The 24,002-nt window shown below is 36.6% G+C and overlaps 1 protein-coding gene across 3 annotated transcripts; it reads left to right on the top strand.

Moving 5' to 3' along the window:
• The first annotated feature begins 2,582 nt into the window (after positions 1-2,582).
• Positions 2,583-22,060, top strand: LOC149820196 (histone-lysine N-methyltransferase ATX4-like). Of its 3 annotated transcripts, none has more exons than XM_089982664.1 (23): positions 2,583-3,946; positions 4,047-4,102; positions 4,262-4,478; positions 6,044-6,169; positions 6,278-6,346; positions 6,453-6,521; positions 6,651-6,733; positions 6,840-6,932; positions 12,681-12,816; positions 14,543-14,660; positions 14,771-14,870; positions 14,998-15,122; positions 15,372-15,517; positions 15,651-15,755; positions 16,438-16,502; positions 16,575-16,779; positions 17,242-17,328; positions 17,439-17,495; positions 17,574-17,663; positions 17,954-18,040; positions 19,203-19,277; positions 19,525-19,625; positions 21,684-22,060. In XM_089982664.1, the coding sequence occupies exons 1-23, from the start codon at positions 3,005-3,007 to the stop codon at positions 21,769-21,771; spliced, it is 3,240 nt and encodes a 1,079-aa protein (XP_089838790.1). In that variant the 5' UTR covers positions 2,583-3,004; the 3' UTR covers positions 21,772-22,060. The 3 variants fall into 3 exon arrangements, with proteins under 3 accessions (XP_089838790.1, XP_089838791.1, XP_089838789.1); XM_089982665.1 differs by having other exon boundaries at positions 6,642-6,733; positions 14,543-14,648; XM_089982663.1 differs by having other exon boundaries at positions 6,642-6,733.
• Positions 22,061-24,002: the final 1,942 nt, after the last annotated feature.

Raw genomic sequence — 24,002 nt, 5'->3', positions numbered from 1 at the left:
CCACCATGCACTTTTTCTTCATGTCTTACAGTTCTTATAAATTTAAGGGAAATTGTCAATAAAAATTTACCATTTTACTCTTTGGAATGTGCTGTGTATGATCATGGTGCTACCGTGTTGCCATAAGGGTGGTTCCCATCTGTGGTGGAATTGAAAAGAGTCTCCATTTGATCTTCTGAGAAACCAAATGGGTTGGTGCTGAAACCAAATATTAGTTTGTTTTTTCCATATTCAGAGGATTTGTGCATGAAATCTCCCTCTTTGACCATTGTGGGGAGTTTCGCATTCGCTCCCGGAGTTTCCCATTTTCCAGTGTCATGGATGAAGCTAAGAAACTAGCAAGTTACATGAGGTTTGAACCTAAATTTCGAGAAAAATGCATAACCCGAAGAAAGAAACAATTTGATGAAAGTGACAGTGACGATGTAATACTATCAAGTGAAGAATCTTTTAGAGTATAATATTTTCTGTTTATAATTGATCAAGCTCGATCTTTCCTTCAACTCCGGTTTGAACAATTTAAACAATATGAAGAGACTTGGATTTTTGTTAAACTTAGAGAAGTTGAAGACTGAAGCCGATCCCTTAAATAGCTTAAAGAAGTATTGTGAGAAGCTTGATAAATTTTTAAGTCATGATGGACGTTCAAATATTGATGGTTATGATTTATCTACAGAGTTGATGACCCTGATGTGTTATTTAACCACTGAAAGAACGACAATTGATGTACTACATTATTTGGCGAAACTGAATGGTTTATTCTCAAATGCTTATATTGCTTATAAGATTTCGCTAACAATACTAGTTACCGTTGCATCATCGGAAAGAAGTTTCTCAAAATTGAAGTTAATCAAGAATTATATTGGATCAATTATGTCTCAGGACAGATTGAATGGATTGGCTATATTGTCAATTGAGAAAGAAATGGTTGAACAACTTGATTATACTGATTTGATAAATATTTTTGCATATAAAACAGCTAGACGAGTAGTGTTTAAGTAGTTGATATAAATATTTTAGACATTGTTATTTGATATAATATAAATATTTAGAATATCATATTTGTTTAGTAAAAGTATAAATCTTATCATTATTTGAACTCAGGTTGTGTCTTATTCTCTTGACTTTCTTGTTTCACTGTAATTTCTAATTTCTAATTTTTTTTAGCAGTTAATTTTTGTTAATTAATTACTATTAATTATTGTTAGTTAATTTCTGTTAATTGATGTTATTGCTAGTTAAATATAAAAATAATATAAATATTTGTATTAGTTAATCTCTGTTAATTAATGTTGAACAACTTTATTAAACTGATTTGATAACTATTTTTGCCTCTAAAACAATCAGACGAGTATTGTTTAGGTAGTTTATATAAATATTTTATACATTTTTATTTAATATAATATAAATATTTGAAATATTATATTTGTTTAATGTGAATGCAAATTTTATTGTTATTTTGATTCTTTAAAAAAAATTTGAAGGCGCTGCCCCCGAACTCCTACTATTAATAGGGGGCCCATTTTTTCCCTCCGCCTCAGGCCCCATAAAACACAGGTACGGCTCTGGTTACGAGGGTGCTAAGATGAAAGCACTGGATCAATCCCCACTGCCACACAGGTGTATCCGCACCTTTCAAAGGTGAGCCACTTAAGCCGGGTGGTTGTGGGGACTCCACTTGGGTTTTTCCTTACTTTGGCAAGGGTTTCTCTTCATAAAAAAAAAATCATTAGTTCTATGCTAATATACGAGTGAAACAACACATATATGGGTTTGTAGGGTTCATTAGATCACTTGAGACCCACTTTTTTAGTTTGAGTTTTTTTTTTTTTATATTTGGTCATTTGTAATGGATATTGAATCTAAATAATGGATCCCTATCTCATTTTAACAATTTAGTAGGATTAAGATTTACTTTCCCAGTTAGGTGCTTATTCAAATAGATGACTTTAAGTCATCTAAGATTGTAATATTATCCTCTATTTACAAATGAGAGTGGTAAGAGCCATAGATAGTTGAGTTGGGATTTGAGAATGGTTTCTTTTTTTTTTCATTAATATAGTTAATTTATTGCAAATTCTAGTTGTTTCCTGCGGAATAGTAGTTGGGTAGAAGTCGATTTTCTTGTAAGCTCGGATAGGGGTCGCATCATATATCTCAAATATATTTATATTATCATTACCACCAGTACCATTTCTTCACTCCTAAACAAAATTTGATGCTATGGATTCAGGAGCTCGGCGACCAAGAAAAGAAAAAGGCTAAGTAGAGCCAAGACCGGAGCGATTGTTGTCTGATCCGGAGTTAGAAACCGACCGGCAGACCCAGCTCCGATTATGGCCGGAAGGGATCTTCCAAAACCGGCAGCGAGCGGTGGCTCGCCCGTCGTCACGCGACAAATTTCGTGAAACGCCAATCTGGTCATATGGCGACGGAAAGAGGGGTTGTCCCGTAATTTTCTTTTCTCGGGGGAAAAATTGAGAGTCCCACTCGAGCGGGAGGGTTGGAGCCAAAAAGAAGGGAGAAAAATATTCTTTCTTTTATAAAAATACCCACAACAGAGGCAGTTGGAGGAAAACTCTATCAGATCGCCAACTCTCTCTCTCTCTCTCTTCAAACGCCTGAATTACCAATCCGAACGCGTCGGAATTCGCTCCTCCGGGAGGGTTTCCGGGAGAATTCAGGCCGCAGGGTTTTGCTTCCCGGAAACTTCTGGTCTCGGCGTTCTCCGGCGGGTTTTTCCGGGGAATTGCGGATCCCCATTGGTTTTCCTGCCAACCGAATGCTGCTTGCGTGTCGGATTCCTCTGAGGGTTAGTTTTCCGGTGGCCGGACGGTTTCCCCGCGAGGGATTTCCTATTGCGAGGAGCGAGGAGGGGAAGGTAAGGAAAGACGAGGGGATCCGGAGGAGGATGAGATCAAGATTCGCGTCCGGTGTTTGGGCTTCGGTTGAGGGGTTTTAGGGTTAGCGCTTCTTGGTTCTTGTTTCCGGTGATTGGCTGTTGATGCAGGGGGGGATCAGCCCTAGAATGGGCGGTCTGAAGCGTTGCAACAGCAACGAGGATTTCTACAGTGAATTCTCCGCGAGCATGAAGAAACGGAAGGGGAATTTCCCTCGCCTCGATCTCCTGGGAGGCGTCGCTGCGGCTGGCTTGATTTTGGAGAATGGCGATGCCTATTCTCCTGCGCACGCTGGGACTCGGCGAGGCGAGGATCCGGAGGATATCTCTTCTCTTTGCACCGAGGTCTCGTGTTGTTCTGGCGAGCCGGAGTCCGTGAGGAATCCACGGGGGATGGGTAATGGGGATCTCTCTGGAGAGGCAGGGCAGGTTCCGGTAACAAAGAGGTCGAGCAGCCGGGTTCCAGTCTTACCTTCTCGGTTTAGGGATTCGATACTTGACCCTTGGAAGAAAACCACTGTGAAAGACACAAAATTTAACGTTCAGAGTGTGATGAAGGAGAAGAAAAACGGGTATAATTTCCAGGAATCGTTCGACTTGACAGAAGAACGCGTTCCCGAAGTTCCAAAACTCACGTATGAGAAGAACTCTAGCTCTGTTAGCTCTTTTACATCTGAAAAGGATGGGATGGCTTCCAAGCAGAAGAAGAGCAGCAGCAAGAGCAAAATTGAGAAACTTACTAGGATATACGAGCCCCTTTCACAAAGCGGGATGGGCTTTTTCAATAGATTGGCGGAGGAGAGGTCAATGGAGACGGCCGAGGTCGGGAACTTCTCCCTTGCTAAGGTAAAGAACGGGCAGTGTGTTTACAGGTTGGAGGATTTTGCTCTCGGGGATGTTGTTTGGGCGAAATCGTCAAAGTTTCCGGCTTGGCCTGCAATCGTGATCGACCCGATGTTACAGGCCCCGCAGAGTGTTCTGAATTCGTGCGTCCCCGGAGCTCTGTGTGTAATGTTCTTTGGGTACTCGGGGAAAGACAGAGAGCGGGTACAAACCAACTGTCTTTCAGTACCTCGGTTTTGTTATTTGAGTCTTTATGGACGCGTTTTATATAGGTTTTAAATTTTCCTGGTTTTCTTATTGGCAGGATTATGCATGGGTTAAACAAGGGATGGTTTTTCCTTTTATGGACTGTTTAGACAGGTAATTTTATTTTAATCTCTGTGGTTAAAATTCTGTGGGCGCCAATTCATTTTCCACTAAAAGTGTTGGTGGGTGGTGAGCTATCTATTCGGACTCTCATGTATCGATCTATTATGTGTTCCGAGAGATGTTGTTTAATTCTACTTATTTTTCTTGTAGATTTCAAGGCCAGACGCAGTTATTCAAGTGCAAGCCTTGTGATTTTAGGTTGTCCATAGAGGAGGCATCCTTGGCAGAGTATGGTTTTTTCGACCCACAGAGTAACGGCGTGAGTGAGGACGGGCAGCAGGAATACCGTTCTGCCAATTCTGTACCTAGAGGAATCCAGGAAGCTACTGACTCGAACCAAGATCAGGAAAGCAACTCGCATGATCAGGCAAGTTCTCTACACTGTTCCTCCTTTCTGTTTGTTTATTTGGTCTGATTGATGGTGGTGGGGCCCACGACATCGACATGGAGTATGATGAACTATGAGGTGTGGTAGGGACCGAATTTTGTGAATAGTTTTGGTTTCAAACATCTTTCTTTAGATGCTCAGATTGTCGTTCCCCTTTATGGGTTTAATAATAAGCATGATTTCTACCAATTGAATGAACATAGCCGGTTTTGGGGTGTTTAATGCATTAGTGGTGTATGGATGCTGATGGGCATGTCCAATTCGGTATCTTATCTCATTTTTCTGTTTGAAGATGCTAGTCTTCACTGATTGCTCCTCACAGATGTGAAACGTTTTTGGTAGTCTTTTGTCAATTGTGTGTTATTTCTCCAAAGACCAACCTACACTCATGTACCCGTATGTTGGTCTCCTCATTTCTGTTAGGGCACCTTTGGAAGAGAGAAAAACTCTCATAGGAAAGAAAGTTTTGCCTATGAGAGTTTTTGATATGAGAAGTTTTTTCAAAGGGAAGTTTTTCGCTTGTTTGTGTAGCATGAGAAAAACAGTGTGGGAAAATGTAATCAAATGAGAGAGAGGAGGAGGAGGGTGATGGTGATGGGTGGTGGTGGTGGTGATGGTGAGATAGTGGGTGGTGGTGAGATGGGTGGTTAGGAGTGTAAAAATAAATTTTCTTTTGGTATGAGACATTCCTCCACCCCTCACATGGAGGAATGTTTCCTATCAAAAAATGTACTTTTTAGAAAAACTCTCTCAGTGAAAAAGTCTCTCGTTTGGAAGGGTCAGAAAATCCGTACAGATTTTCCATTTTGCATTACGTTTCCTACATCTTTCTCGCTTCCAAACATGTCCTAAGCTTTCCCAACCTTTTGCCACCCAAGCTGTTTTCTTGTCTCAATGTCGGCACCACTTTTCACTTGTTCCAGGCTTCTTTCTCAGGGTTCACCAAACTTTTTCCACATATCCATTCTAGTACTTGCTTCTGCAATGCTTTATGCAGTGGAGATGCAACATCCCCTTTCTGACTACTATTACTGCCTTCCATCGGTTGTTCAGTATTTCACTTTATTGCTAAACTCATGCTATGGATCGGCGGCCACCCATGAAGACTGCTTCACAAGCTGCTTAATACTTTTTCTTATTTTTGTGTTCTTGCCTTTCCCTTCTAACATTAATATTGTCTCTTTCATATAGTGCATCATTGTTTCCCTTTGTACTATCACCCTTTGCCAACTGTTCTTCCTTGGAAATTGATTGGTCATCTTCTTTCAGCCACAATTCATTGAACCTTCTGGCCATAAAATAAACCGTCAACTCATCATTGTTGGCCATAGTTTCATGCACCATCAATTACAACTTGCAAATTGCAACATGTTCTTGCTTTCCATTCCAGCTAATCTCTCTCTCTCTCTCTCATGTGTGTGTATATTCTCAAACAACGATGTTATGATATGCCTTGGTTTTTTTGGTTGCACATCCCTCTTAATCTGAGGCTACTTTTTGAATGTACCCAAGTTTTAGAATTGCAAGTTTTGCTTTCCATGAAGGATTTGTTGCCAGTTGAAGAACCGGGATCATTTTGTAATAGCTGTGGTGTGAGCCTTCCATATAAAAACACAAAGAAGACGAAAAGCAACTCTTCTGGCCAGCTGTTATGTAAACATTGTGACAAGGTAGAAATTTCAAGCATTGAGGATTTCTCTTGGGAATGCATTGGTTACTTATAAACTGTATGCATGCTACTGGTTAATGTCTAATTTCTCTTTGTCATTGTTGTACAGTTGCTAAAGTCTAAACAATACTGTGGCATCTGCAAAAAGATTTGGCATCATTCAGATGGTGGGAGTTGGGTAAGATAAAAAGTTAGCGTTTTAAATGGAATTCAGACATAAATTCGTTGTTCTTGATTTTATGTAAGAGCTGTTACGTGGCTGCTGATGTCCCTTCTATTGATAGGTACAATGTGACGGGTGTAAGGTTTGGGTACATGCTGAGTGTGAAAAACTTAGCAGCAATTGTTTCAAGGTCTAATCTTTGATTGCTTTTTTCTGTTTATGCTTGTCGATGCATTTCCTATACTCCTAGCTGTTTCAAAAGTAGAGAAGCTCTTGCTGATGATGGTGTGATTTTTTTTTTCTGTTGAAGGACTTAAAGAATGCTGATTATTTCTGCCCAGAGTGCAAGGAAAAATTGAATCCTATTCCTAAAATATCAAAACAATGGGAGCAAGAATTGAGGTCTTCTTTTTTCTTTTAACTACTGGAGTTCATCATGACTGTATTGTTGGCAGGCAACATTTTTTCAAATAATCTTATTATGATCGTCATATGAATCTTGGGACAGGTCACATAATACGTCACAGCATTATTTGGTTCCTGATCAGCTCAACGTTGTGTGCTCAGGGGTGGAAGGGATATACTTTACGAGGCTTCATCTGTATGTTTTCTTGTCTGAAAAATTGCTAGATGCATCTGGTCTCTGGTGTTTCTATGGTTTCTCATTTGGTTGGATTTCTTTCTAGTTTCTATATCCAGTGCTGCTACAATTATTATTATATTCATTGCCATGTCTGCAATCTTAATTGCTTTTGAAGAAGATTGCATCAAATTGCATTCAATCTCGTCTTCTAGTTTGTATGCTTTTGGTTACTATTACGTCCTGTTTGAAGAAGATATGATTTGAGATATCCAACCTTTTTAGTGGTATCAGTGCAAATATATTACGTGCTTTGCACTAGCAAAAAAAACTTTGATGAACCTATTATAGTACTGTAATGGCTTAAAAGATCCGAGTAGAGGCAAGAGCTCATATTATCTGCCTGTTATCCCATTTTATTATGTATAAACTCATAAACTTTACTCATTGTCATTACTAAAGCCCTAAGCAGACAAATAATAGATATTCCAGTCAAGGTAAATCCCAATGTGGCTATGGAGGACAGGATACCTTTGCTTCTTGGTGAATACTATTCACATGATCAATATGTATGCCAGACAAAGAGGATCAGGGTATGTTTCAAAGTTCTTTTATTCCAATTTACAAAATTGTCCAAGATATGCATAAAGCTGATCTTCTAAATTGGTAAGGGAGCTAGATTTGTGATGTTGATTGTTTGGGTTTAACCCATATTGTTCTCAGCAATTTCTTGATGAGGGTTTTCTCAAGAGTTTTTTCTAAGTGGATTTTCTTGGGAAATCTCATAAAAATCTTTGTTGTGTTAAAACAAACAAACAAGAGACATAAGTTTTAATGGTATTTTTAATGAAACATAAAGAAACGGTTAAACTTTTTTAATAAGATAAACAAAAAATAAAAATATGCGTGAAATATATAAAATAATATTTATTAATGTTATGATATTATCGTGGTATAAAACTCATGAGTCATACTATTAAACTTTGGGAGAGGGTGATTGAGTATAGGTTGAGGAAGGTTGCCATGATATTAGAGAATCAATTTGGTTTTATGCCTGAAAGATCAACTATGGAAGCTATATATCTTCTTAGACAACTTATTGAGAGATATAGAGAGGGGAACAAAGATTTGCATATGGTTTTTATTGATTTGGAGAAGGCATACGATAGAGTACCTAGGGATGTTCTCTGGTGGACAATGATGAAGAAAGGTATCTCTCTCAAGTACATTAGTATAATTAAAGATATGTACGAAGGAGTAGTAACCAATGTCCGCACTTGTGGAGGGGTGATAAACAATTTTCCTATAATGGTTGGGTTACATCAAGGATCTGCTTTAAGCCCTTTCCTTTTTGCTATAGTGTTAGATGAACCTACGAGATCAATTCAAAAAAATGTGCTGTGGTGTATGTTGTTTGCTGATGATATTGTTTTAATTGATGAGTCTAGAGCTGGGGTTAATGCTAAGTTATAATTATGGAGACAGACTTTGGAAGCAAGAGGTTTTACATTGAGTAAGAGTAAGACAGAATATATGGAATGTCGGTTTAGTAAGCAATGAAGTAGTGATGAGAGTGTAGTGAAGCTTGGTGAGCAAGAAATAGCGGTGGATGACTGTTTCAAATATTTGGGATCTATCGTTCAAAAGAATGGAGAAATTGATGGAGATGTAAATCATAGGATTAAGGTTGGGTGGATGAAATGGAAAAGTGCAACGGGAGTGTTGTGCGATCGTAGAATGCCATTGCGGTTGAAGGGAAAGTTTTATAGGACGACAATTAGACCCACATTACTATATGGTACGGAATGTTGGGCTGCCAAGAGACATCATTTTCAAAAAATGAGTGTAACTGAGATGCGTATGCTTCGATGGATGTGTGGAAAGACACTAAAATATAAGATTCGGAACGAGGAAATACGTAAGAAGATAGGCGTTGCACCTATTGAAAATAAGATGAGTGAGAATCGTTTACGATGGTTTGGGCATATTCGACGAAGGCCTAATGATGTTCCGGTTAGAAGGATGGAGAAATGGGAAAATATATTAGCTAAAAGAGGTCGGGGTAGGCCTAAGAAGACTTGGATGGAGATGATAAGAAAGGATATGAAGGTTTTGAACCTCACCGAGGACATGACATTGGATAGAAATGATTGGAGAAGAAGGATTCATGTGGAGGACCCAAAATGATTTTCTTTTTGGTTCATATTGCCGACCCCAATTAGTTTGGGATGAAGGCGTTGTTGTTGTTGTTGTTGTTGTTGTGTTGTATGATATTATCGTGATATTTATGCTTTTGTTATAACCGATAATTTTGAAAATATCATGATATTTTTATTTAATATCAGCTCATGCCATTTTCTCACAAATATCACAGTATTTTGAAATTATCAGCAATATTCCATGACAACAATTAAATATTGTTGTTACATTGGGGTTCCAAGCTATGTCACATAGACACGGCTACTAGGCAGCCATACCTGTGTTGACATGGCCCGACAAGGGTACTGGTACCGGATGTAGCACGGGTAAGTGCTGGTCTGGATTGGGTCCAACCTCGACCCAACCATTTTTTTTTGACCTCGGTGAAAGGCAGGGAGGAAGAAGAAAAAGGAGGAGGAGGAAGAAAAAAAGAAAGAGGAAGAGGAGGAGGAAGAAAAAAAAAGAAACACGAGGAGAAGGAAGAAGAATATGCAAGAGGAAGAGGAAGAGCACGAGAGAGAGAGAGAGAGAGAGAGAGAGAGAGAGAGAGAGAGAGAGAGAGAGAGAGAGAGAGAGAGAGAGAGAGAGAGAGAGATTTCATGCCCTATGTTTTTATTAAAATTAGAATTTCATTCCTCCTCCCCCTTATTTTTAAAAGTTAGTCACCCCCTTCCCTTACAAAATTTTTCTTTAATTTCTGATATGGACCTTCCCCTGCTCCTTTTTTTCAAAAAATTACAGTCACCTCCCTTACAGACCTTTTTTTAAATTTTTTTATATAGACCTTATTATAGATGCAAACCCAAACTCTCTTTCTCTCTCTCTCTCTCTCTCTCACACACACACACACACACACACACACACACACACACACACACACACATATATATATATATATATACATATACATACATACAGCTGTGTCCCGTTATCCTCATATGTTTGAAATTGCTGTCGTACCCATACCTGTACCCATGTGACAGGTTTCAAGTTTTACATTTACATTTAAAAAGGACAGATCACGCTCATCTTTTTTTCCTTTAAAAAGAATTAACTATTTTATCTTGTTGATATCCAAGCTGTGGAATAGTTCACAGTGGGTTGGAACTTGATAACCCTCGTTTATCTTCATCAAATTCTTAAAAGAAGTTTGTATCCGATTAAGTTTGAGAACCACTTATGGTAAATCTTCATCAAATTCTTAAAAAAAGTTTGTATCGGATTAAGTTTGAGAACCACTTATGGTAAAACTAAATTACTGATGTAATTGGATCTGGAAGGAGCTTACCATATCCATACCACCTAAAAATCCTTTGGACAGTAATAGAAATGTTTCCTTCATGGTTCTTGCATCTAGTAGTACTCTAGTTTGCACATTTTCCTGGTTGCTTCTTGATACCTCCGGGTTAAAAATTATAGAAAGCTTGTTTACTATCTTAATATTTGGCAAGATTTATTGCTACCTTTTATTCAACACATCCCAATAACAATGGCTGCATGGCATATCATGATCCATATTCACTTGCCATTGTGTTGGATAATTAGCATAAAGCGTATGTGTTTCACTTGTCTCTTCCATATGGCCACTTCTTGACTACAATGTTTATGGGTGGATGAAGCCTGGAAATTAACTTGTTCCATCCATTTTATGGATCTCTAAACTGTTCATGTTTGTGCTAAAGTTTCATAGCTCAGTCTCAAAGTGCCGAAAGTCAAACTAAATGATCCCAAAAACTGAAGGAACAGTAAAAAAAGAATGGTTAATACCCAAGTACTTTAAGTAGGGAACCCCGAATCCTCAAAAGCTACGTCACATAGGTGCGGGTACCGGTGTGGATGCGGCACTTTAAAAAAACTTGTGTGTGGGGGGTGCGGGGAGGGTATATATATATATATATATATATATATATATATATATATATATAAAATTTTTAACAGGTTTAAGTTAACACTACGTGTATGTGTGTGCATTTATGTATTTATATTTATGATATAGATAAAAATGGACTTGATTAGGGTTAACTGAATCCACTTTTGGATAGAAATGGACCTCAGTTGACTTCACCTAACACAAAGGAAGCTGTGTACAAGTGTCACACCCACCTGGGTGCGGTGCCCTGTTAAAAGAATCCGTGTGACATAGCTCAAAAGTAGCCTGCTGTGAGATTCAAGATGCCATAAGTAGATCTTATAAATGTTTTTGCCTCTCAAAAAGGTCATATAAACATTTTTGGAATTACTGCCATCAATAATAGGGCTTAATACTTCCTAAGCTCAAATAATTCCTTTCAAGCTTGTTCATGCCACTTCTTCATTAAAAATAACACGTAAGCAAGTGTATAGTAGTCTTTATATGCTTAAATGCTTAGGGAGGCAAAACAATGGAAACAGGTTTTAAACAAAAAATTTATATCTGCCAGAGGTCGCCTGAGAAGTCCAAAAATCTCAGCATTAAATTGCTCACCTAAGTTGGGTAACTAAAAAGAAAATATTGAATTATTAAATTTTTTGCTTATAATGTTTAAAAAGTATAATCATTATTTAGGATGCTTCTAAAAATTTCAGATTTTTCATAATTTTAGGTTTTTGTTTATAAAATCGTAAATTTATTTAGGTTTTTAGGTGATGCCTAATGCTTTTTATCACATAGCCCTTCTCCTATCCCTAGGACCGATACTATATGGACTTATGTTCATTGTTGTGAAGATGAGAATCTATTCTAGTTTATATGACAAACGGACATATCACTTGCATAAAAATGTTTGGAACTTTATGAAAAAAAAAAGATTAAAATAACTCCAAAGAATAAACAAGAAATCCTAATCTAAAAACTGCAGGGCAACATAAGAATGACATTTATATGATTAGCACGCAGCAATTGTAATGAAAGAAGGCGAAAGAAGGTAAACTGTACACTTTTTAGATAGTGATAACCATAAGGCAACTATTCTTGCATACTTTATAGTGTGTGGGCACTTACAAATTAATCCGACCTGAAAATGAGATGTGTAGGTTTGCATAATAACATTATGCAGATATGGATCAAGGTTTTGGTTCAATGGTGACACTGCTTCAGTCCTAGTTGCATCATTGTTAGTTGCTTTCAAACGTTTGTTGGTCAAATCTATAATACATCTATTAATTCTTTTTGGTGAAGTTTCACTGATTTGATGTAAAAAAAAGATATCCCACTTAAGTGTAGGGGCTAAGATCGAGTGCGGGAGAGAGAATGTCAATCGATTGAACTTAAAATATCTTCATGCACAAAAATAGCTGAAACACACACCTGTGTTCACTACAAAACTCATCCCACTGTATACCGGCATAACTATTCCACATGGTCAATGGGTTGCATGATTGGCTTTGAATAAAGTATGTGAACGTTTGATAGTAGCAAGCATATAAACATATGGATAAAGTTCTTGATAGATTATAGTAGTATTTGTGCTGATGCTGAAACTTGAACCATTTGCAGTAGGTACTTCCATATAAATTTTGTCTAATTTCTCATTTGAGCTTTCTGGAAGATTTTATTATGCATTTTTTTAAAAATTTTGGTGTCTGTGACAGAGTTGTGTGTGGATGTGGTTTGTGCGGGAACAAGAAGCGGACATTGAGTGATTGGGAACGACATGCAGGTTCAAAAAAGAAAAATTGGAAGGCTAGTGTTAAAGTCAAAGGTTCAATGGTGCCACTCTGCTTCTGGGTTCGTAGTAAAAGTAGCTATTTCTAATTTGTATTATTTATGCACTTATTATGTAAAGATTCTTTTGCAGTGATTGCTTGAAAAGATTTAACTTGAAATCTCTTATTTGTATATAAGCATTATTTCATTGCTTGGCAGATGCTTGATGAAAAATGATTATTGTATGCTCTCAGCATTTTATGGCATGCTAGTTGGAATCTCATCATTCTGGTTTTTTATCATCACCGTTACAGTAAATACATGATACATTTTTCGTGCTAGTTGTTTCTACTGTCCTCTTTTGTCCTACCTAGAATTGCTATTGCCAAAATCACCACTGATTTCTTTAAGCAGTTGGCGGTATAAATAGGAAAACCAATATGTGTGAATGGATGCTATTATTTGTTTGGAATATTAACTTCTTCCGTGGTGTACTAAGGCCTAATTTAACTGGCTGTCTAGGTCTCTTATGTCTTGTTTGACCTAGCATGCATGTTCTGAGTCCAATCATACTTGAATTTTTATTTGTGGATAACTGATTTGTACACCATTGAATTCTTTTGGATGGGAACATTTTAACCTTGAGGATGATGTGGGCACTGTTTCTTTCAAGCATTACCTGTTAGTCTAGCTGAGTAACGTGTCTTTAGAAACCAACCATTACTCTAAGGTGAGTTGTTAGGCATTAACACTGTTTCAAGATACAACAGCTTCCTTCACTAAAAAAACTTAGGATGTGAAAGCTTAATGCTCGGCTGGCTAATGGAACTTATGCATAGTGCATTCTTGAGTGCTTTGCCTCAGGTTGAGTCTAGGTGCCTATGGTCTGTAGCCTTTAGCTCCTATCTTGGGTCTTTGTCCCTACTCCCTAGACACAGAATTGTGTTTTAGGTACTAAGGATGAGGATCCCAGATCTTAGCATTTTATGTGCATTGTTCATGCTGTTTTTATTTATGGTTGGAAGAAATGGTTTAAAAATTATGGAGATAATTAATAACATAGTATTTGCATGATTTTCTTTTTGATGGCAAAAAATGTTTTTACTGCAGTAAACTGTCAAATTTCATTGCAAAATGTCTTCTTTGGAGTTGCTCTTTGATGCTATCTGCCATTATTTAAGCTTCTTTATTGTGGCATTTTGGAGATTGTTGGTCCGATTGCTTCTGCTGTTAGTAACCCTCCTTCTGCTGCTGGTATAGTTTGCTAGTGATGCCAAGTGGCTGGAGAAGTCACTGCCACTGTTACCAAGTGTTTGCTCATGCACGGGCAACCTCTTTTTCATGGACTCCACTTCATTTGCAATTTTGCCTGAGATGTCAAGTGCTTACCCAACATTATTGTATTCCGACTAGAAATAATCCACTTACCTTTCCATTAACCACGATCCACACTTCATACAGAAATTTAAAGCTTCTCTAGACACTGCTTGTTCAAAATTTGTTAATTTGCAAATAAGAAATGCATATTGTTTATTTTCAGCTAGCTATTCTCTTCTTTGTGTTCTTTTCTTTTGTTCCTTTGCCAATACCAGTTGGAATGGGAGATCTAGAGCTTGTATCCTGGAAGCTTAGGATTTTCTTCTTTTTCTCATGTTTGTATAAATACAAGGCTTGTCCGCACCTTAAAATTAGCAGCATTGTAAGATATGTCAATCAAACTTTTGTAAATTGATCTGAATATGTTTGTCAAACTTTTGTAGATTTGTCTGTATCTTACAATTAGGATATGTTCGTCAAACTTTTGCAGATTGATCAGATTTCAGCTTATGATCCCCGTGGTCTTTTTTATTTAAATCCAGAAAGTGGCAGTTCTATACGTCTACGGAAGAAAGATCTAATGACGTACTTGGAAAGTAATTTATATGGTGCCTTCTTCAAACTGTTCAATTCAATAAATGTCTCAATTAGTGTATCTCCTTGTAGATGTTTTTGTAGACTTTATGAATTGCTCAATATTATGTTTTTGTTATCACAGACAAATATGATCCAGTTTATGTTAATTGGACAACTGAACGGTGTGCAATATGTCGGTGGATTGAAGATTGGGATTACAATAAAATTATTATTTGCATCAGGTACTTATTTGTTTTTTCAGGATCTGTAGTCATAAATGTTACTTGATTGCACAGATAGAATGCTGCTGTCTTTTTCATCTTGCCAAATAAGTTTATGTTACAAATTCTGCATTTTCTTTCATTTCAGATGCCAAATAGCTGTTCATCAAGAATGTTATGGAGCAAGAAATGTACAGGATTTTACTGCTTGGGTTTGTAGGGCATGTGAAACTCCTGATATCAAGCGGGAGTGTTGCCTCTGTCCTGTCAAAGGCATGGTTTTATCTTTATGTGATGATCATTTGTTAATTTTGTTACTTGCAAGATTTGAAAGCTTCTTTGCAGCTTTGTTTCAATAAAAAGATAACTACTACAGATTACCCCAAAATTATGTGCAATTCAAATATGTTATTCCTGAATCTAGTACAGATTTGTCTGTTGAAAAAATCTTCAGAAGGCAGCTAAGGCTACCATGGAGAATGTTCGATGTATGATGATCTAGTTCTTCTCCTGTCTGTATAGGTGGTGCCCTGAAACCTTCAGATATCAAGCCACTGTGGGTCCATGTTACATGTGCTTGGTTTGCTCCTGAAGTTTCCTTCTCGAGTGATGAGGCGATGGAGCCTGCAGTTGGAATATTGAAAATCCCAATGAAGTCCTTTCTTCAGGTTGAATATTTGTATCTGCTTGGATGTTCTTATTAATTAACCACTTCACTGTTGAAGCTTCATTGAGAAAGTAAAGGATGCACAGTCATCTTTTTTGAGTAAAATAATGATTTTCTTTTGTTTGTTTTGCTAGGTTTGTGTGATCTGTAAGCAGATGCATGGTTCTTGCACACACTGTTGTAAGTGCTTAACACCATATCATGCAATGTGTGCATCAAGAGCAGGGTACCGGATGGAGGTTAGTTTATCTTAAAAATATCTTCTAGCTGTAAAATGGAATGATATTAAACACACATGGTGCAGCTTTATTAGACTTAGCTTTCTGCCTGCCTTTGATGAATACTATTGGTTAGAATGTATGCTAATCCTTGCTTAATTGCCTTTATGAGGACATCCTGCCTATCAATTCTGTAAATTTGAAAAACAAGTGAATGCTGTCTTATGTATTTCATGTTTGTTTGATGTCTATTTCTTCCAAGACAATCCTAGTGATAAATATGTGTGCTTTTATGACATTTTAATTAAATATATTTATTTATTGAAAATATCACAACATTTTCATAAAATATTGACCAATGATTATAGGATAAAATATAGTGATGTTTAAAATATTTCTATTCTGAAAAAAACGTATAGTGTTGTACAAGGTTAGTATTCTTTTTCTTGACTTGATAAATAATCTGTTTAAGGAGATTTTAAATTGTGCATCTAACCATTATTCAAAAATATTTTTTCTCTCATAAGTATTTAAACCCACTTAGAGTAGTTTATCTATATACTTGGATTACAAGGACAAGGAATTAATTGGTTTTTGAATACTAAGAGGCCTTTGAATCTAGGTGTTGCTCTTTCATGACTCATTTTTAGCATTGTTATCAGAAGCTCACTAACTCATAATTGACCATCCTTTGGAACTGCAGTTACATTGCTTGGTGAGGAATGGCAGGCAGACTACGAAAATGATTTCATACTGTGCTTCACATAGGTAATATTTATTTGACAGTTAGTGTATTATTTGCATTTTCCGAAGAACCTTCTCTTATGATCACTTATGCAGGGATCCAAACCCAGATACTGCTTTGGTAATAAAGACACCCCAAGGACTGTTCACAATGAAAGGGACCCAGGGGAAGGAGAAACGTACTGTTTCAAGGGCAGAATCCTTAGACATGGAAGTTTCTCCAATACCAGATTCACAAACTCAACAATCTGTTTCATCATCTACTGCAAAATGCCAGGAATTTGAAAAACCTATAAATTGGGTATGTTTACAACAATATTTCTGTTAAACATTTAATTTCATGAACACTTATTTGAGGGGTTGTTTAGCGTGACAACTTACACTAAATTACTCTTAAACATTAACTTTTAATTGATGTCTGATAGCTGCATTTTTATCTTTGGCTTCTAAATGATTGAACTGGTATTCTTGTCAAGTTTTAGAGAAGATTTAGTTGTCTGAATTCTGAAAAGTTCTCTAAGTGTTGATGAAATGATAATCCATTTAAATTATTTGAACCAAGGTACTTTTGCTAATGATGAGTCATATTGTTGAAAAATGGGAAGCCCTTTACAGAATTTGATAGTCGATACATAGAAAAATCCCAGAATTAGCACTTTTCTTATAGTCCATGGTATCTTTATTATGGGAAAGAATTTTATCTCATTTTGCTTTTAACGTTACTTCCGAACTCACACTCTTTAATCATTTATATGTTCTGAAGGGACTAGTCAGGCATCCTATAGCTCACCGGGTAATGGGTTCTCATCGTCACTCAATTGATGTAATTCAAGGCCTCAATGCATTTACGGTAAATTTTTTTGTTTTAGTTATTGCTATTTGTGCTAAAATTTTATTTTTAAAAAATTTGTTTTTTATTCCAACCACACATAAAGATATTATGTCAACCTTCTTGGACAGGAAGAAAAGGACCCTATATATTTTGCAACTTTCGAAGAGCGCCTTTCCTATTTACAGGTGAATCACTGCCTCCCTAATTGATTGGTTTGCTGTTTTATCCTATTCTAAACCTTTTTGTTTGCTTTTTATGTCTAGTTAACTGAGAAAAAGAGGGTATGCTTTGGAAGGTCTGGAATACATGGTTGGGGCCTGTTTGCACGAAGAAATATTAAAGAAGGAGAGATGGTACTTTGTTCTTATTTTTCAGAGTTTATTTTGTTATTAACTCCTTGTACTAAATAATATTGAGGAAGATTCTTTTCTGCAATACTTTCTTTTGCCACTTGCTTGGAATTGGGCAGTTTGTATCTTTTCTACTTTCAGTATTTGCTAAAGAAAATAAGCTGTGCCATATTTGTTTCTTATTGTCCTGGAAGTGTGCTATAAATATCTTCTGGAGTACTAAAGTTTTTCTTTTGGTTGTGATGATTAAGATGTCCGTGATTTCTTGATAATGAGTTACATGGTATCGCCAGGTCCTAGAATATCGAGGTGAGCAGGTTAGACGCAGTGTTGCTGACCTGCGTGAGGCACGCTATCAAGCAGAAGGAAAGGGCTGCTATGTAAGTAATTCTTATCTGCCATTGCTTTGCTCAAGTTTTAGATTTTGAATTGCCATCTCTCTCTCTCTCTCTTTCTTCCATATTTCACCCATTGCTTTCTAGAAACCTTCTTCAGTTGTCTTATTTTTTCTTATTTAGGGAGACATACTTGGTCCCTCATGAAATATAAGTGCTGCTACTGCAAGAGACGTGGTAGATTTTTCTGAAGAAATGCTAATTTTTTAAACAGCATAAATAATTTGAGTGTATCCAATAGAAATCTAGATGTGTACTTGTGTAGTTGATGCAGCTTTTATTCTGATGTAGCTTAAAGTGTTACGACCTTGTGTATCTTGGCCTAAGACATGTTTGGAAGCAAGAAAATGAGAGGAAAAATGCAAGTGGGAAAGAAAAATTGTCCACTTTTTCCATTTGTTCCAAACATTAGAAAATTTTTTAAAAGAATTTTTTTCTATTTTGCCCTGCTTTCGATGGGAAAAATTTCTCCATCTCAGGAGATGGAGAAAATTTTCTCCTATAAAAAAATTTCAGTTTTGATGGCAGCCTCTCACCCTAATCTAAAACAATCTTTTAACATTTGTCCAACATAATTTTCTCATGTCACGCAAGAAGGAGAATATTTTTCATAAAGAAAAGTTCTCTTATGAGAGTTTCTCATAGGAAAAATTTTCTTTTCCTATGAGATTTCTTCTCACTTCCAAACGTGCCCTTAGTGTCATTCAGATAGGAGAAACTTGAAAAGAATGGGTTAATCCTGGTCATGATGGTTCTTTATTGATTTGTTGGGTCCTTAAAGTCTATCATTGATTTCTTAAATGATGAGCAAATAAATGGAAACTGTAGATCACCAAGATAGTCTGCTTTCTGTAGATACAAGCAAAAAGGCAGCATGATATATTTTCCTGAGATAAACAGGGAAATTAGAAGATCTCTGAGAGTTTTTTTCTGTAGGCAAAGGGAGAAGACTATCCTTTTGTTAGATCAGAAACTTTCTTGTGTCCAAAAGTTACGTCATTATCATCATCATCATTTTAACAGATGGATGTGTATATGTGGAATTGTCTTTATCTTTTGAGTCATTCATAGACTAATCTCCACTGAAATAATCCATTTTGCTCTTTTCTGTTCTCTTCTTTATTAATCTATTTTTACACTTGTACAGCTGTTTAAAATTAGCGAGGAGGTAGTGATTGATGCCACAGAGAAAGGGAACATAGCTCGGCTAATCAATCATTCTGTAAGTAACAAGTCTTTTTTGTTATTTTTTTTCATTTGTAGCGTTAGTACTTTGCATTGCTAACACAAATTTGTGTATTTTCTTACTGGCTGCAATCTTTACTGAACATGAATTCATGATCCCAAGATTAACACTATGCAAATCTGGGTGTTCCTCATGACACTTTGTATTATTGTGTGTGCTGCATCTCCTTCAAATGACTAATGGATGTGGAGACTTATGGACACTCCTTTGCCTCCTTTGACAGTGCATGCCAAACTGTTATGCAAGAATCATGACTGTTCGTGGCGTGGAGTGCCGAATCGTTCTTATTGCTAAGACTGATGTTCCTGCTGGAGATGAATTAACGTACTCTCTCTCTCTCTCTCTCTCTCTTTCTGTGTGTGTGTGTGTGTTGATTCAAACTTCAAAGAGTTACAGCCTAAAACCAAACTAATGCCATTTTCAATTTCGTGATGAATGCTGCAAAAGGATTGGTCCTTATCTGTACCAGTCTCATTTTCTATATGGAATGGATCACTTCTGGTGCAAGTGTTGGTTGGACCTGGGGATGTCATCAGATATCCAACCAAATCCAAATCCGATTAGTCAGATTCTGTAAAGCAAACAGGATCCGTTTGATAATCGGATTTAGATTAAGTATGCAGATTTGCATCTGAATCAGATTCCGAGTCTGGACTGAATTTAAGTCAGAGACATTATCTGACCTGATTGCATATAAGACATCGATTAACTAACCGGACTTGGAGTTGATATTACCTTTTCCTCATCTGACTTTTAATTTGAATCCGATCAGGCTAGATCTGATAAGGCTGGATTCAGTAATGTCTAGATTCAACCCAGTTGGACCTGTTTACATCCATAGTTGGTCCTGGTTGGATGTGTACCTTAACCTAACACACCCACATGTGCACCTGCAAAAAAGACATGCAGCAGAGCTGCAGATAGACGTTGTTTGGTAGAGACCTAGAGCTTACGAGTATTTTTGATAGATACTGGTGATTTTGCCATTCAAATCAGAATTGTAGTATGCAATGGTTGCTGCACGTGGTTCACACTAAAAATGGACACCTTCACAGGTGTATCCCATGTTGACATGACGACACTGAGACACGCCAAGAGACTTCATGGATATGTGAAACTAGAATTGCGCCAGTAATCATTGCGTCGCTAAGTTTATCTATTTCTTTTTATGGTCTTGATTACTGATTCTTTTAACTAGTGTTTTTTTATTTGAAAGTTTGTTGGCAATTACATTACATCTCAATTTCAAGTTAGGTTTATTATTTGATGTTTTAAATTATAATGATTTGAAATTGTTCAAGAGTTTGCACTTGAAATGATATTCATGTTTTATTATTTTAGGTTAAGAAATTTATTTTATACACAAATCTGTGCGGCCGTGTCTCTTACATCTATAGATCTACATTTTTGACAATAGATGGAAAGAAAGGTTAATGGTGGTGTGGGTGTATGCAAATAAGGTGTGTGGTGGGGGATATATGTGAGATGAGAAAGGAGATGGAATGGTGGCAAGCACGAAAGTGTATTAGGGTTTCTTTTTTATACACCTTATTGGGTCTCCTATGACCTTATAAGGATACAGTTGCCCATGACGAAAATACCCCTAACTAGCAATAGTTATTTGCAATCTTATACAATGGGTAAAAGACAAAAATGCCTATGTACATATTAAAGAAAGTAAGAAATCTCCTCTAATAGGTCTCTTTAACAGTGTCCCCATGTGTAATTTTGAGAACTGCCATGTTGTAAACAACCATATCTGGATTGTGTCCCATTCTTGCATGTGTCCATGTGACATAGGATTGATAGCAATACTAGGAGTATGCAATATGTTTTGATGCAGGCATACTGCTTCTGTAGCCAAAAGGCATATTTTATCATTTTTGACTAGGATTTGATAATGGCTTTAGAGGCTACTTGACTCTGCAATCTTAATTTGGGAACCAATTTCTTGCAGTGCAGATCTCTGTGCATACGTGCATCTACATGTTTGTGTTACTGAGGAGAAAATGATTCTCTTCTGCTTTTAAGCCAACGACTTGGCAAGGTGGTCAGAGATACACACAAGTGAACATGCACGTGCAGCACACATGAAAACACACAATTCTTTGTTTTTCCTTTTCCCATGGATGCTCAAAGCCTCAAACTCTAATTGGCAAGCGTCTTTCCTAAGTGACCTCCACTCCCCTTTGAAACATCTCATTTGTTGATTATTTCAGTTTACTGGACCTTTTAAATTTGACATGAATTTCTCTTTGCTTTTGTTGAGCCTTCTTAACTTTTGGATTTTGTTGTCCTAGCAGTGATTGCCATTTCTGTGATGTTTGACAGTTTTCTTCTCATTGATCTCATTCTTATTTCTATGTTTGCTCTGATGAACAGGTATGATTACCAATTTGATATAGATAGTGATGAGTGTAAAGTCCCTTGTCTCTGTAGATCGCCCAACTGCCGGAAGTTCATGAATTAGATACCTGCTAATTGCCATGTATATGCCTCCCTGCACGTTTGGTAAGCATCAAACTGCTGGAAATTGGGCAATTAGACACTATTCACCACTGATTTATTATTAAGCCCACTTTGAGCTGATCCTTCTGCTCCCTTTTGAAAGTATTCTGATCCCTTGATCCATTTGTTTTCGATAATTCTTTTAAATTGTAATAAGCTTGCTGATGTCATTGTAAATTTGTAAATGTTGGTACAAAAGTACCAATGACAGACATACACAGTTCAATATTCAAAGATTTGATTCATTGTAACCTCTCTCTCTCTCTCTCTCCTGTGTGTGACAATGGAAATGCTTTTACTCATGAATATTCCTATTTCGCCATATTTATCCCTGTGCAACCAAAATACTTTTAGACCTGTTAACGGGCAAGCTGACTATCAATTGGTAGGATAAATGTTAACTGGGAATCAAAGACGTCCTCCAAAAGCTATTCGATTTTTCTAGAGGTTCAACGTGTAACCAAAATACCACTAGGTCAGTAAACTAAATAAAACAAATAAAAGAACATAAAGTACGTTCACTTTTGGAAAATTGAATTCGTTTTTCAGTTTTTTAAGGTAGATAAGGGGATGAAAGGTTAGGTGTCAAGTTGAAGTTGGGGAAACACATGATTGAGTCATTGCTTGCCTAAACAATGGGTTAACCCGCAATGGGTTAATTAACTACTATCTAAGCTTTGTTTTGGCATGATTTAGTGCGTGCTACTACCAAAGATAATCTAGATAACTGCATTTGAAAGTGGGTTTGGACTTTGGAGGTTAGGGCTGTTAAACATGCTGAACGAGCCGACTAGAGGGTGTTGAAGCTTGGCTTGTTTCTTGTGTTGAGTATAGCCGAGCTTGAGTTAAACGAGCCAATCTTGAGCAAGCTCATTTACCAAACTTTCTTTTTCAGTTAAAAACAATAGAATTTGGACACTAAATCTACTGACCAAGCTCATTTATGCACACACAAACATTAAAAAGAAAAAGGAGGCACCAATAAATCATTGTTTCAAAGTTATATTTAATATAGGCTTTGAACTCTAAAATCTATCAGAAAATGACTGTACTGTATGCCCAAAATGATGTGCTTTTAAAAATGCCTAACAAAATTTGAAATCTGCCCGATGTCCAAATTTGCAAATTTGTTATTGTAAAAAGACATTTTTACCTTTAGCACAAACGAATTTTATCCAAATATGCAAACTTCTCAAATATCCAAATATACGAACTTCCTCCGAAACATGAGAATGTGTAAATTTTCTCTCAAATATGTGATTCTTCTTACAAGTATGCAACATTTCTCTTAAATAAAAAACTACGGGATTTCATGAAACACATGATTTTATCATACAATATGGCCATTTTCCAAAAAGGTATTACTTGCAAGCCAAATACTTCAACCATTTACACTATATGATATAAAATATACGAAAAAATGACTGTATTGTACAATGAAAGTTATGTGTTCTCCGAAAAACCCTATATTTTTTAAAAATCTGCCTAATATCCATAATCACAAATGTTTGGCTTTAAAAATACTATTTTAACCTTCACATAGCAGACCTTTGGAGGTTCGCACAATATATCTGTATGCTCTCTGGGTATTGCACCCGCTCACTTAAAGGTAGATTCACAAGATTTTTGTGGATCTCATGAAGTTTGCATAACTAAATTTGTAAACCTTCGGTAACTCAAACCTCGAAGCGTCACAAATATCATAGTAAATTGGCATATATAATATGAAATTCGCGAGATATAGTGCAAACCTCATGTTAATATATTGTAACTTCATAAATATTTCACTAAATTCACATATCCATATCTACGAGCTTCATGATCGAAACATTGCAAATTAACTTTGCATATATACTACGAAGTTCACATAAAAATATATGAATTTCAATTAACTCAAGTAGATCCGCAAATAAGGGGTGGTTTACATAAATTTTTGGCATGCGAATTTTCTTACATTCGCATGCTTGTTGAATCATATCTAAAGTCATTTTTCTTTATTTTATTTCTTTTTCTCATTTGTTTATAGAAGAACCCTAACCCTTTTTCCTCTAGAACCCTCAGCATTCTTTTTCTTTCCTTGTGGCGATTTTCGTGAAATTATGGTGATTCTTGTGAAATTTTTTTGTTGCATTCAAACGAGGTTTTGATATCCTTTGCATCAACAATACAAGTTAGGTCAAAAGATGAACATTT

The sequence above is a fragment of the Nuphar pumila genome, chromosome 12, assembly GCF_984573655.1.
Source record: "Nuphar pumila chromosome 12, dmNupPumi1.hap1.1, whole genome shotgun sequence".
NCBI classification, from domain to species: domain Eukaryota; kingdom Viridiplantae; phylum Streptophyta; class Magnoliopsida; order Nymphaeales; family Nymphaeaceae; genus Nuphar; species Nuphar pumila.
Note: the sequence above shows the minus strand (reverse complement) of the source record. Positions and strands in the feature narration are given on the sequence as shown.

Coding starts and splice junctions, on each gene's coding strand:
- LOC149820196 (XM_089982663.1), top strand. CDS start 3,005: ATGCAGGGGGGGATCAGCCCTAGAATGGGCGGTCTGAAGCGTTGCAAC. Junction 16,503..16,574: donor TCATACTGTGCTTCACATAG/GTAATATTTATT, acceptor TCACTTATGCAG/GGATCCAAACCCAGATACTG. Junction 16,780..17,241: donor TTGAAAAACCTATAAATTGG/GTATGTTTACAA, acceptor TATGTTCTGAAG/GGACTAGTCAGGCATCCTAT.